Below are 12,407 nucleotides of genomic sequence, written 5' to 3'. Positions count from 1 at the left end.
TTGAGGTATTCGGCCAATCACAACGCACTGGATAGCTGGCCAATCACAGCACACCTCGCTTTTCAGACCGATGAGCTTTGTAAAAATCGACGCGTTTCAGAAAGGCGGGGCATAGAGGAGAAACAATAATGTACAGTATGTGGAAAATAATGTGTATTTTGCATAAACACATTTCAATACACCAAATACACAAAATAATGTTCTCTTTAGCAACATCATATGACCCCTTTAACAAAAATTAGCACAACTAAGGCTAAAAAATTATCCACAAAACACATTTGAATACAGACTGCATGTGAATTATTTGCAGAAGTTTGTAGGGTTTCATTATATTGATACGGTCTAAACAATCAAAAACAAAAGAAATAATTAAACAGCCATTTATAACTAAAGAATCATGAGTGGAATGATCTTCAAGTGTGAATTGCAAGCCCTTTGATATCCAGTGGGTGGACATGCATAATTCATGAAACACTAGAGTGACAGAACAAAACAAGCACTCTATTAAAGTGGAGAAAACAAGACACACAAGAGAGAAAGGATGCCATGTGACCATCATGCTCTTCATTAAAGGGATAGTTCACCCAAAAATGAAAATTTGATGTTTATCTGCTTACCCCCAGGGTATCCAAGATGTAGGTGACTTTGTTTCTTCAGTAGAACACAAATTATGATTTTTAAGTCCAGCCGTTGCAGTCTATCAGTCGTATAATGCATGGCAATGGTAACAAAATCTATGAGAGTAAAAAAAACATGCACAGACAAATCCAAATTAAACCCTGCGGCTTGTGACGACACATTGATGTCCTTTGTGCGAGAAACCGAACAGTATTTATATCATTGTTTACCTCTAATACAACACTATGTCCAACTTCCTTTAGCGCGTGCACGGCATCCGATGCGTGAGGTGTGTACGCGCTCTGGCGTAGTTTACGTTAATAGGTGTGTTTCTTCAGTAGAACAGTAGTGAGGTGTGTACGCGCTCTGGCGTAGTTTACGCAAGCGCCGGAAGTGATCTCTCGCACGTATACGTCACTCATTGTTTACACAATGCACAGTCATTGTAGGTGTGACGGCTAATCAAAATGGTCCTTACTTGCGCTTATCCGGATTGTTCAAACCGACTTAAAACTAAAAGATTACGTTCTCTCGCGCGAACTCATTCGGGAGTGGTGACTTTCCACGTGTTCCCAACTTCTGAGCCTGCTCGCCTGAAGTTATGGTTGATTGCTCTTCGGCTGGATATCAACACACCTATTAACGTAAACTACGCCAGAGTGCGTACACACCTCACGCACTGGATGCAGTGCGCGCGCTCAAGGCAGTTGGACATAGTGCTGTATTAGACGAGCTGCAGGGTTTAATTTGGATTTGTCTGTGCATGTTTTTTTTACTCTCATAGATTTTGTTACCATTGCCATGCATTATACGACTGATACACTGCAACGGCTGGACTTAAAAATCATAATTTGTGTTCTACTGAAGAAACAAAGTCACCTATATCTTGGATGCCCTGGGGGTAAGCAGATAAACATCAAATTTTCCTTTTTGGGTGAACTATCCCTTTAAAATACCACTCCTGATAATTTTAGAAGCAGACACTTTTTAGTCACAATTCCAGGTTAGTGCGTCACTATGGCACAGATCCTGCCTATTTTAACTGGGATAGAATGTGGTACTTTAGCTGCAATATTTGCCAGTAGTGTAGTTTATGTACACTAGGGTTTGGCTAGAATTTTGTGTAATGTCTCTTACAACAATGCTAAATTTATTTGATTAGAAATACAGTAAAAAAAAAAGTTAATAATGCGAAATATCATTATTATTATAAATAATATTTCACATAAAAAAAAAAAATCCTATAGTGGACAAGCTGAATTTTCAGCAGCCATTTACTCCAGTCTTCAAAGTCACATGATCCTTCAGAGATCATTCTAATATACTGATTTGCTGCTCAAGGCAATGGTAACAAAATCTATGAGTAAAAAAAACATGCACAGACAAATCCAAATTAAACCCTGCGGCTCGTGACGACACATTGATGTCCTAAGACACGAAACGATCGGTTTGTGCGAGAAACCGAACAGTATTTATTTCATATTTTACCTCTAATACACCACTATGTCCAACTGTCTTTGGGCGTGTGCACGGCATCCGGTGCGTGAGGTGTGTACGCGCTCTGGCGTAGTTTACGCAAGCGCCGGAAGTGATCTCTCGCGCGTATACGTCACTCATTGTTTACACAGTGCACAGTCATTGTAGGTACGACGGCTAATCAAAATGGTACTTACTTGCGCTTATCCGGATTGTTCAAACCGACTTAAAACTAAAAGATTACATTTCTCGCGCGAACTCATTCGGGAGTGGTGACTTTCCACGTATTCCCAACTTCTGAGCCTGCTCGCCTGAAGTTATGGTTGATTGCTCTTCGGCTGGATATCAACACACCCTTTAACGTAAACTACGCCAGAGCGCGTACACACCTCACGCACCAGATGCCGTGCGCGCGCTGAAGGCAGTTGGACATAGTGTTGTATTAGAGGTAAAAATTATATAAATACTGTTCGGTTTCTCGCACAAACCGATCGTTTCGTGTCTTAGGACATCAATGTGTCGTCACGAGCCGCAGGGTTTAATTTGGATTTGTCTGTGCATGTTTTTTTTACTCTCATAGATTTTGTTACCATTGCCATGCATTATACGACTGATAGACTGCAACGGCTGGACTTAAAAATCATAATTTGTGTTCTACTGAAGAAACAAAGTCACCTATATCTTGGATGCCCTGGGGGTAAGCAGATAAACATCAAATTTTCCTTTTTGGGTGAACTATCCCTTTAAAATACCACTCCTGATAATTTTAGAAGCAGACACTTTTTAGTCACAATTCCAGGTTAGTGCGTCACTATGGCACAGATCCTGCCTATTTTAACTGGGATAGAATGTGGTACTTTAGCTGCAATATTTGCCAGTAGTGTAGTTTATGTACACTAGGGTTTGGCTAGAATTTTGTGTAATGTCTCTTACAACAATGCTAAATTTATTTGATTAGAAATACAGTAAAAAAAAAAGTTAATAATGCGAAATATCATTATTATTATTATTATAAATAATATTTCACATTAAAAAAAAAAATCCTGTAGTGGACAAGCTGAATTTTCAGCAGCCATTTACTCCAGTCTTCAAAGTCACATGATCCTTCAGAGATCATTCTAATATACTGATTTGCTGCTCAAGAAACATTTCCTCTTATCAATGTTGAAATATTTTTGTGGAAACAGTGATACTTTTTTCAGGACTCTTTGATGAATATAAAGTTTTAAAAGAACAGCATTTACTTGAAACAATCTATTGTAAGATGATAAATGTCTTTACTGTTACTGATCAACTTTTTACACCACTGATCAACTGAATGCAGCCTTGCTGAATAAAAGTTCTTTCAATCCCAAACATTTGAATGGTATTGTAGGTTATGAAAAACTAAAGTAAATGTGCTAAAAACTAAAATGTACTGTAAAATCAGGATTCTTTCAACTTACTTCAATTTTCGACAGACATGGCCCAAATTGTTTAAGAGCGGCTCCCATTTGTCTACTGTCACCTGAAAATAAATAATTCATTAAAAAGACAGAACATTTTACAAGGGTATGATAAAGTTAATTTGCTACAGAGAAGAGACATTTGTTTTATTTTGACACAAATGAAAATGAGTCAATATAAGAAACTGTTTGTCAATTGGAAATTTGTGTAAAGAGGTATTTTCATGGTTTCATCAGTTGAACCATGCACCCAGGATCGTAAAAATGCATCATGACGTCTACTCTGACTAAGGTCTGTTCTGAACAAAAACAAGCATATAAACAACTAGATGATAGAAGCCACAGGGTGGTTACCTCATTTCCAATGGCCTTGATCTTATCCATAGCATCTAGAAACAACTTCTCGGCTGTTTTATAACTGCAACAAAGCAAAGCGCCTATCAGCAAAGCTTGTACAAAACCACTAACAACTGAAGAATATAGTGAGAATGCTCTTTTAATCACTTACTCTCCATTTTGGAAGGCAACCACAGCTACCTCATGTATGACAAAGGGGTCCTCAGGCGCAATGGTGAGAGCCTGGCTAAAGAAACGTTCTGCCAGCTTTGGGTTGTTAGTGAGCCCATACTCCAAACCGATGTACAGCATGGGCAAGTGACATCTGTTCAAACAAAGTCAGACATCTTTTTTCTGGCCTAAACTAGAGGCAAATATTCTTGTCCTAATGAACTGAACTGTCACAAGCACTGCAGGTCTACAGACCCTTTCATGAGCTGAGCAGCAGTGAAGTACGCAGCCATGGCCTGATCATGTTCACTCTCCACAGCAAACGAGTGACCGTATGCTATCCATGCTGGTCCGTATGTGCGCTCAAGCGTGGTGGCTTTACTGAAGAAGGGGATTTTGATGTTAACCACAAGTTTCTTCAGCTACAAATCTACTGTCATCATTACGAAACCTTTTGTCAGATTTACCACAGAAACTGAGTTCTGCAGGATCGGCACTAAAAAGTGGTTTTCCCCCAGACTATTTCCATTTATATAATAGGGCAAAAGGTTACTTTATTCACTTATTTCTCATTTCTTTCGAAGATATGAGCGACTTCCTTAGTAAGCAACGTATGTTAGACAACATTATGTGACAATTTCAATAAAACATTTGAATGTTATTGAAAGAAGTCTCTTATGTTCATCAGGGCTGCATTTATTTGATCAGAAATACAGTACAAACTGTAATACTAAATATTAATATTATGTATTAAATATGATTTAAATAATAGCTGTTTTCTATTTTAATATATTTTAAAATGTAATTCTTTCCTTTGCAGGCAAAGCTGAATTTTTAAGCAAATTTATTATCATTTATTTGAAATGTTAATTTTTGTAACAATTTAAAAAAGCCTTTACTGTCAATAATGTTTACCAATAAAGTAATAGTTTTATTTAAAAAGAAAAAACTACAATTTACTGACCCCAAATTTTTGAACGGAATTGTAAGTTTACAATGCAACTAAATACAGTCGTACCTGAGATACCGCCTTGCGTGTTCGTTTTTGTGCCCAACCATGAGGTAGTAACAACCAACAGCAAACCACGAAACCTTGAAAAGGTTCACAGAGAAAGAAATGATAAGAAAACAATCACATGAAACTTGTGTTATGAAAGAGAATCTAACTCACCGGATTGCTGGGATACAAATCCACCAGTTTATGAGACAGGTAAAACAACTCTAGAGACAACGGATGATAAATGTTATGATTCCACATTAAAAGTCAACACTTAAATTAAAGCTGAAATCAATATTTAGTCTCATACCATTTGCTTTGCTCAGCTCAACAAGAGTTCCTATATGCACTGGTAAACAGTTAGCATGAAATGGGTCTTTCACCATTACCCTAGATAAAAAAAATTTAAAAAAAACTTTCCCTAAATGTCAAGCCAAACATTAGAAATCAACGTCTGTTTTGCAGACTTACATTGACGTAAGAGAGTAGCACATTTTAAAGTCACAGTTGTAATAATGTCGCTCTGCGAGAGAAACAACAACATCCAAGTTGTCCTGGAGACCGTTGACTATTTCTGGGACGACCATCTCACTAGGTTTGTTATACTGGAAAAGAAGAGTTGCTGATTAGCTCTTCAATGAGCACTTCAAAACCATTGACTGAATAAACAGGCACTTCAAATTCTCATAGTAATTTGTGCATGTTCTTTTTTTAAACTGAAGAATAAACAACAAAATCAGGAAAAATAATGAACAGCATCTGATACACATGATGACGTGACTGTTCAATCAATGCTATTTCATATGTAAATCATGGCAAACCATCTTTGGTACACAAATCTTTCACTTCTCTTGTCCTAATTTAACCTTATGAGAGTTTAGACGACAAAAAAAAGTTTCTCTTACCTTCTTTAACTTATTTTCAAAAAGGAAACGCAGCAATTCCACTTCCTCTTCTGTACACTGTTGACTTAAGGGCAGAGAATCCAAGAAATCTTTTTCTACAACAAAACATTTTATGACTTTAAAAGCATTTATACATTTTATCTTAAGTGACTTTCAAGTGAAGACTATTATGACTCAATCAAAAGGCTACAGGTCAGATAACAATACACTAAACAAAATTGCTGTTATGAATTTATATTTATAGATTTTTTTGTTTGGTCCACTAACAATGTTTGTTAAGCTGTAAGCAACTTTATGTACAAAACCAGAGAATTTCAAAAACTGAAAGAAAATATGAAAAGCTTCTTTCACCCTCTTGGGCGGTCAGCATGTGATGGGACGTCAAAAGGTCGAAGGCTTCAAAGCAGTAGACGTCCAGTTTCAAGGCCTCTTTGTAGCTAGACGTGGCTAGGGGTCTGTTGTCCATGGCATCATAGATCTTCCCCCGCAGGAGACAGATGGAACTATTGATCTGAGTGAAAAGGCCACATGGAGTAAAAGATCCAGACAAACTGTTATGCCATTCAAATACCAAGATCATTTCTAAAGACCAACTGGACTCATTCATTCAGGTACAGTCCAAATATCAAAAACAAAACATAAGCCAAGAAATGACCAAGGAAACATTCCAGAAATCAGGAAGAAGAAAAAAAATCCAATGTAGTTTTCATCCTGGAGAAGGCCAGAATAAATGAATGAATAAATAAAAGAGTTGGGCTTACTGAAGCAGGAGACATTTCCCACTCCTTTACGGTTTCCTTTGAGCCATTATCCTCCTTTACATTCTTCTCCAATAATTTTTTGCTGGCTGCTTCCTCCATGTCCAGTATGTCCAGCGCTTGTTGATATTCTTTGGCAGCATACTGAAGATTACAAAAGGATTTACTGATTATTTCCTTAGAAGTTTTCAGAACAATTGGTCTGTCAGTCTTAAAATTACACAAATGCCCCACCCCTTGTATGTTCATTTATTAAATATTTTGGCTAATCTGATTATGTTTTCAGATTTCCCTCAAAAAGGGCAAAAATGTATATTGTATATGTATTTTTTATATTATATACAATACCACATTATTACAATATTTTATTTTATGTCATGCATAAAATAAAACATTCATGGCATTAAAGTAAATACTCACATGACATCTTGCAGCTAGATACTGACAGGCTCCATATAACTGGGAAACAAAAACCAAAAATGAAGCACCATATACGTCTTCATTAATTCCCTTGAACATGAAGATGATTTTTTTTTTTACTTCATTCTACTGCATTAATGCACTTAAAACATTTCAGCATAGAAAGATGTTTCAATTAATTTATCAGGTTACGTTTTTGAAGGACTAAGACCTAAGAATATTTGTTACTATTGAAATGATTTTCATCAGTCAATCAGCAGATCAAATCAATTATCTTACCTTGTCAAGTTTGCGAGATCTGAGCGCATGAGAGGCTCTGTGATACTGTGCTGTCAAATAAAGGCACTGTGCTAACCAATAAATGTCTTGAGGATCCTCTACAAGAGATTAAACAGCCTGTGATTAATATGCAATTAAGAGTCAATGTAATTTAATTACCACTAATACGCATTTTATCTAAGACTTTCACTGACAGTATCCATACAGTGTTCAGGAGGATGAAGATACTTACCATGTGATAAGGATGCTACTTTGTCAGCCCAGAACAGAGCACTTTGATACTGTTGCTATAAAACAGATCATGCAATAATTTGAGGTAAACAACATTTCATTCATATTTTCATTCATATAAAACTGGATTTTTATTTAGCAATCAACATATATAGATGCTCATTTAATCATATTAATGCAGTTTGACGTGTACACGCCCTCATAGAGTTTATATTACCGATTTATTTCTAAGAATAAAACCGTCCAAAACAACATGATGTCATATCTATTAACAACCAACAATTCTGTTATTTAAATGTAAATTAAGAAGCTTTTAAACCTGTTAGCATGAAAGTCAGCTGGCTAGCTTAAAAAATGAACCCAGTTGTTCCGAACCAACTATACTAACTCTTAACTTTTCCATTTTCTATAATATTCCGATTACGTAGTATCATATAAACAGCTTTATAAAAACATAAATGAACAAAATCTTATCTGGTGTGCAAATTAAAGCTACAGTGTTAATGCTAAATATACTGCTGATTCTTACCTGATCAATGTAGTGTCTCACTCTTTTACGAAGCCTGTCAAGATTCATGGTGATTGTGCTGTTTGTCAGATACAAAAAACTGTCATTCTTGTCAAATGCAATAAATTGAAAATGAGTTTTGTAAGACTGAACCTCTCAATGTAGATTGAAGCCCGCGGTTAGCATAAAACGCGTGTTACATTGGTAACATTCCGTAGAGAAACAACGATTTTGTGAAGTTCCGTCATTTTTTTTATTATTTGTATATGGATTGGAAGTAACAACGAAATAATACAACAAAAGGCAAATTTCAGTGAAAATACTTTTTTTACACACTTAGAATATTATAACATACATATAAACACACATAATAAAAATGCAACAATACATGGATACAAGCTCTCAAACGTGAACGTGAAGCCTCTTTGGGATATAAACACATTGCCGCTCTCTTGTGGTACACAGTGAAATCGCATTGCAAGTTCATTTCCGCCATTAAAGGAGTAGTTCACCCAAAATAAAAAGTCATCATTTACTCACCCTCATGTTGTTCCCGATTCACAATACTTTCTTCTCTGTGGAGGACAAATATTGAGAATTTCAGGCAGAATGACAGCCTAACATCTCATGTTCCACACTAGAAAGTCATAACTTACATGATCATACTAACTCTCACCAATTTTAAGTGATATAAACAGTTATTTTACTGTGTTCGATTGCTTCTATCCACTAAAACAACAGATCAGCCTGTGATGTGGAACTCTGATATGAACCGAAGGATTAAAAAAGCTACAAAAGGTTATAATATTATTGGAAAAGCTTTAAATCTTTCTATAGACATTATGTTTAGTTGAACAGAATGGATGAAAGAAACACTGGACACAGTCCAGACCTAACTGAGCAACAGAAAAAAGAGGGAAGATGTCACATGGGTGACCAAGAGGTCAGCTACAGTACTGACCACGATGCAGAGCATTTTGGCTGACATCAATATTCTCAGCACTGCAGATTTGGCACTCATCCATGAGAAGGAAAGTACTTCTGAAAAAGATGAACATTACATCATGCCTGAATTATGCTTGTGACAAACCTGAAAGCTTTTAGAAAAAAAATATTGTAGTCTCAGAGGGCACTAAAATTAACCTCCATGTCCTGAATGTTTGGTGCAAACCAAATATAACTCCATCCCTACCATCATGCTCTAGGGTTGCTTTTTAGTGATTTATGAAGCGAGGTATTAATATTCTGCAATAATCATTTTGATTCAGATGCATGTTGAATTTGTGATACTGGTGGGAGAATGTTTCATAGTGAAAGCTCGCAAAGCCTCTTGTTGTCCAAGGATAGATGTCCTGTTAAAGAATAACAGGGTTGTTAGAGATTGAGAAGAACATAAAGGGCAATAATTTATTTCTTAACATAAATCTGGTAAACAAAACAAAACAAAACAAAAAAAGAGTAACACTGAACCATGTTGTTACAAGTTCCGCAACAGGGCAGATGACACATTTGACCTAAAATCACACAAGATCATGGTATGGAGACATCTTGTTTTGACCACGCCTTTCTTTCATATTTCATATAATAAAACATTACTGATAATACATTTCTCTCTGTACATACTGCTGCAGTAGATACAGTATTTTACAACTGTAACAATAGTGCTGGTGTGGTGAGCCGCATGCTGTGCTGCCCATGAACGTCTGGCTTAAAATGCGGACATGATCAGCATCAAGTCCTGCATTAGATACACACCCAGACAGATGGGTACATAATCTAAAATGAAACTGGAGAGACTATTCCATAATTCATACTGTGAAGAGTGGGTAGGCAATGAGGACTCGGCCCTATAGAGTGACACTGATTGCTATGGAGATGAGGTACTAGGTTCGAAGTTATCCACCCAAAATCTCCAAGGGTTTCAGGCTAGAATAGAGTCGCCAGTGCAAATATAGCTGGCCATGTGCATTTGATGGCTCTATAAGAAATCTTGAGTTTCGCACTCTTGTCCTTCCTGTGTGATGTGTGGACGTCTGAGTCGTCTTTTCCATCCTTCCTTTTGCAAAGCTTGTGGGTTTCAAGTGTTTCTCTTAGTTCACTCTTATTATGCTTACAAGTCTTTAAAAAAAACTACAAAGTCAATGAGGCGACCAGCGGCAGCGTTACTATACAGTTTTGCGCTTTGATCCCGTCACAATTGGCCGAGCATATTCCACAAAGTCATCGATGAGAACAGGCCATGCTCCTGAAACAAAACAGAACGTGACATGATTAAAATCCAGCATACCCTATATGAGTAAAGGCAGTCAATTTATAACTTCAAAACCAATCACTAAAAGTTCAGTCAGCATATTAGCTCACAAAACACAACAAAAATTGATAATGTGTGTCACCTTCTTCATCATAGTTTGACATGTCATCTGCAATCATGTTGCCAAAATCCAGAAGCAAGTTCCACGTGTCTTTGGGAATTGATCGCTTATGATGCTCCTTCACAAAATAAGGGCAGAGACCAGAGAGCATCTAAATTAATTGCTAAAAGAAATTATTCCACTATGTGGTTAATGTGTTGCGTAGCAGCCAGAAAACCCATTTTAATTTGTATTCAGTGCTAAACAGGGTCAAAGGTCCAAAGCTATAATGAATTACCAATAAAAATCTATTCCAGAGGTCTAGGAACTTAAAACGTCCATCCAGAACCAGGTTCCAATATGCTACTGCCATCTCTAAATCTGAAATGGAAAAAGACGATTAATACAGAAGACTGTTTATTCGTTATAAGAAGCCAGAGTGAAAACTCGCATAATTGCAGAAAGAAAAGGTGCTGTTACCTAAACCTTTTTGTCCAGGATTCTTGGCAAAGTTGAAGGTGAACTGGTAGAAATCTTTGAACTTTCCGCTGTCTTTCAGATCCTGTTCTAATCTGGGCAGAAGTGCTCGAAGTTTCTCTGGACTGTCACACCTGCAGATGAAATGAAACGTTTAGGCTCGTCGCCAATCTAATCACTGGCTCATTCACATTTCACTCAAACAAAATTTTAAGATTTATATTAAAAGTTCTGTTAACGACTACAACCTGACTTTTAACTACACAGCTTCTCCTAGCAAATCTGAACATGCAAAGTAATTTGAGACACATCAAGCATTTCAGATGTGATAATTTTTCTGTGGTTCTTATAGCCGAGGACTGTCACATAAAGAGGCACGATTTCAGTGATTTTACCAGATAGTAGGACATTTTATGTGAGATATTCCCAAATGTATCTGATATGATATTCCCAAAGCACCTTTAATAATACTACCAGCCACCACACACCCCAAATATTGTCAACGGTACGCATGACTAAATAAAGAAATGATGTCATAGCCCACCCCAGCTCTGTCATGCCATCAATGAACTCTTTCTTGCTGAATTCACACTGTGTTGCCGCACGGAATTTCCATGCCACAACCAGAACACTGATACTGGCTGGATCCAGATTGAGGTCATCACAGAACTGTTGAATTCCATCAATCCCAATCTTATTCTCATCCTGGGGATCTGAGGGAGAACAGCAAAACACTAAGGTGACTTTTAAAAAAACCAAGAACACAAGAAGTGTTGGTTTAGTAAAACAAAACTTTCTAAGAGGAATTCAACATTTAAAGGTGCACAGAGTAAGTTTTTGTTTGGTTTTGGGCTTTACAATAACATGTGAATGCATGAAGTTTGTTTATGAAGGTCCTGCCATTTTTCTTAACTCTGTGCCATGCAAGCAGCAGGTTTTGTTTTATTGCTCTAACAGGAACAGCTTGTTTAGACATTTTATTTTTCCACTGAAACTTAGTCTTTATTCTTAGTCGTATGTTTATGTTTGCTTAAAATCATAATTAGGGCTGTGCAATTAATCGCATGCGACTGTCATGCGCATCTCGTCAGTAAAGCCGGTTCCATGATTAGTAGTAAATCTCCATCGCCTGCTTTCAGATGGAGTGGCATTTAATACACAGAGCAGTAGTTCACTGACAAGCTAGGCAATATTGCATTCATAATCGAATGCGATTCATCTGCGATTATGAACGCGACATTGCCTAATTGTCAGTGGACTACGGCTCTGTGTAGTAAATGCCGCTCCATCTGAAAGCAGATGATGGAGATTTACCACTAATCACGGAACCAGCTTTACTGACGAGATGAGCATGACAACCGCATTCGATTAATTGCACAGCCCTAATATGCATTATACAGAGGCAAGATGAAAAGAAAAAATACCATCTAAACTT

At 37.0% G+C, this 12,407-nt stretch overlaps 2 protein-coding genes across 7 annotated transcripts in view; both read right to left on the bottom strand.

Moving 5' to 3' along the window:
• The window catches only part of LOC107756764 (cell division cycle protein 16 homolog), a 10,866-nt gene extending 1,698 nt beyond the window's left edge, over positions 1–9,168 (bottom strand). Inside the window, exons 1-16 of one of the 2 annotated variants that reach the window (XM_016573989.1) lie at positions 9,106–9,168; positions 8,166–8,719; positions 7,638–7,692; positions 7,406–7,503; positions 7,127–7,165; positions 6,710–6,850; positions 6,300–6,459; positions 5,949–6,043; positions 5,515–5,648; positions 5,354–5,433; positions 5,218–5,267; positions 5,065–5,138; positions 4,302–4,427; positions 4,048–4,200; positions 3,894–3,957; positions 3,540–3,601 (exon numbers count right to left, since the gene is read on the bottom strand). In XM_016573989.1, the coding sequence (XP_016429475.1) occupies positions 3,540–3,601; positions 3,894–3,957; positions 4,048–4,200; positions 4,302–4,427; positions 5,065–5,138; positions 5,218–5,267; positions 5,354–5,433; positions 5,515–5,648; positions 5,949–6,043; positions 6,300–6,459; positions 6,710–6,850; positions 7,127–7,165; positions 7,406–7,503; positions 7,638–7,692; positions 8,166–8,213 (1,379 nt within the window). In that variant the 5' untranslated portion in view covers positions 8,214–8,719; positions 9,106–9,168. Of the gene's footprint in view, positions 1–3,539; positions 3,602–3,893; positions 3,958–4,047; positions 4,201–4,301; positions 4,428–5,064; positions 5,139–5,217; positions 5,268–5,353; positions 5,434–5,514; positions 5,649–5,948; positions 6,044–6,299; positions 6,460–6,709; positions 6,851–7,126; positions 7,166–7,405; positions 7,504–7,637; positions 7,693–8,165; positions 8,720–9,105 lie in introns of those variants that run through there. The other variant, XM_016573990.1, reaches the window with a different exon arrangement.
• Positions 9,169–9,224: 56 nt separating this feature from the next.
• The window catches only part of dcun1d2a (DCN1, defective in cullin neddylation 1, domain containing 2a), a 14,400-nt gene continuing 11,217 nt past the window's right edge, over positions 9,225–12,407 (bottom strand). For 4 of the 5 annotated variants that reach the window (XM_016573995.1, XM_016573994.1, XM_016573992.1 and 1 more), the window contains exons 3-7: positions 11,517–11,685; positions 10,976–11,106; positions 10,794–10,876; positions 10,538–10,634; positions 9,225–10,389 (exon numbers count right to left, since the gene is read on the bottom strand). In XM_016573995.1, the coding sequence (XP_016429481.1) occupies positions 10,310–10,389; positions 10,538–10,634; positions 10,794–10,876; positions 10,976–11,106; positions 11,517–11,685 (560 nt within the window). In that variant the 3' untranslated portion in view covers positions 9,225–10,309. The remainder of the gene's footprint in view (positions 10,390–10,537; positions 10,635–10,793; positions 10,877–10,975; positions 11,107–11,516; positions 11,686–12,407) is intronic. The other variant, XM_016573991.1, reaches the window with a different exon arrangement.

Source organism: Sinocyclocheilus rhinocerous, unplaced genomic scaffold (genome assembly GCF_001515625.1).
Source record: "Sinocyclocheilus rhinocerous isolate Xijiao unplaced genomic scaffold, SAMN03320098_v1.1 scaffold382, whole genome shotgun sequence".
NCBI classification, from domain to species: domain Eukaryota; kingdom Metazoa; phylum Chordata; class Actinopteri; order Cypriniformes; family Cyprinidae; genus Sinocyclocheilus; species Sinocyclocheilus rhinocerous.
This window is presented reverse-complemented; position numbering and strand designations above follow the sequence as displayed.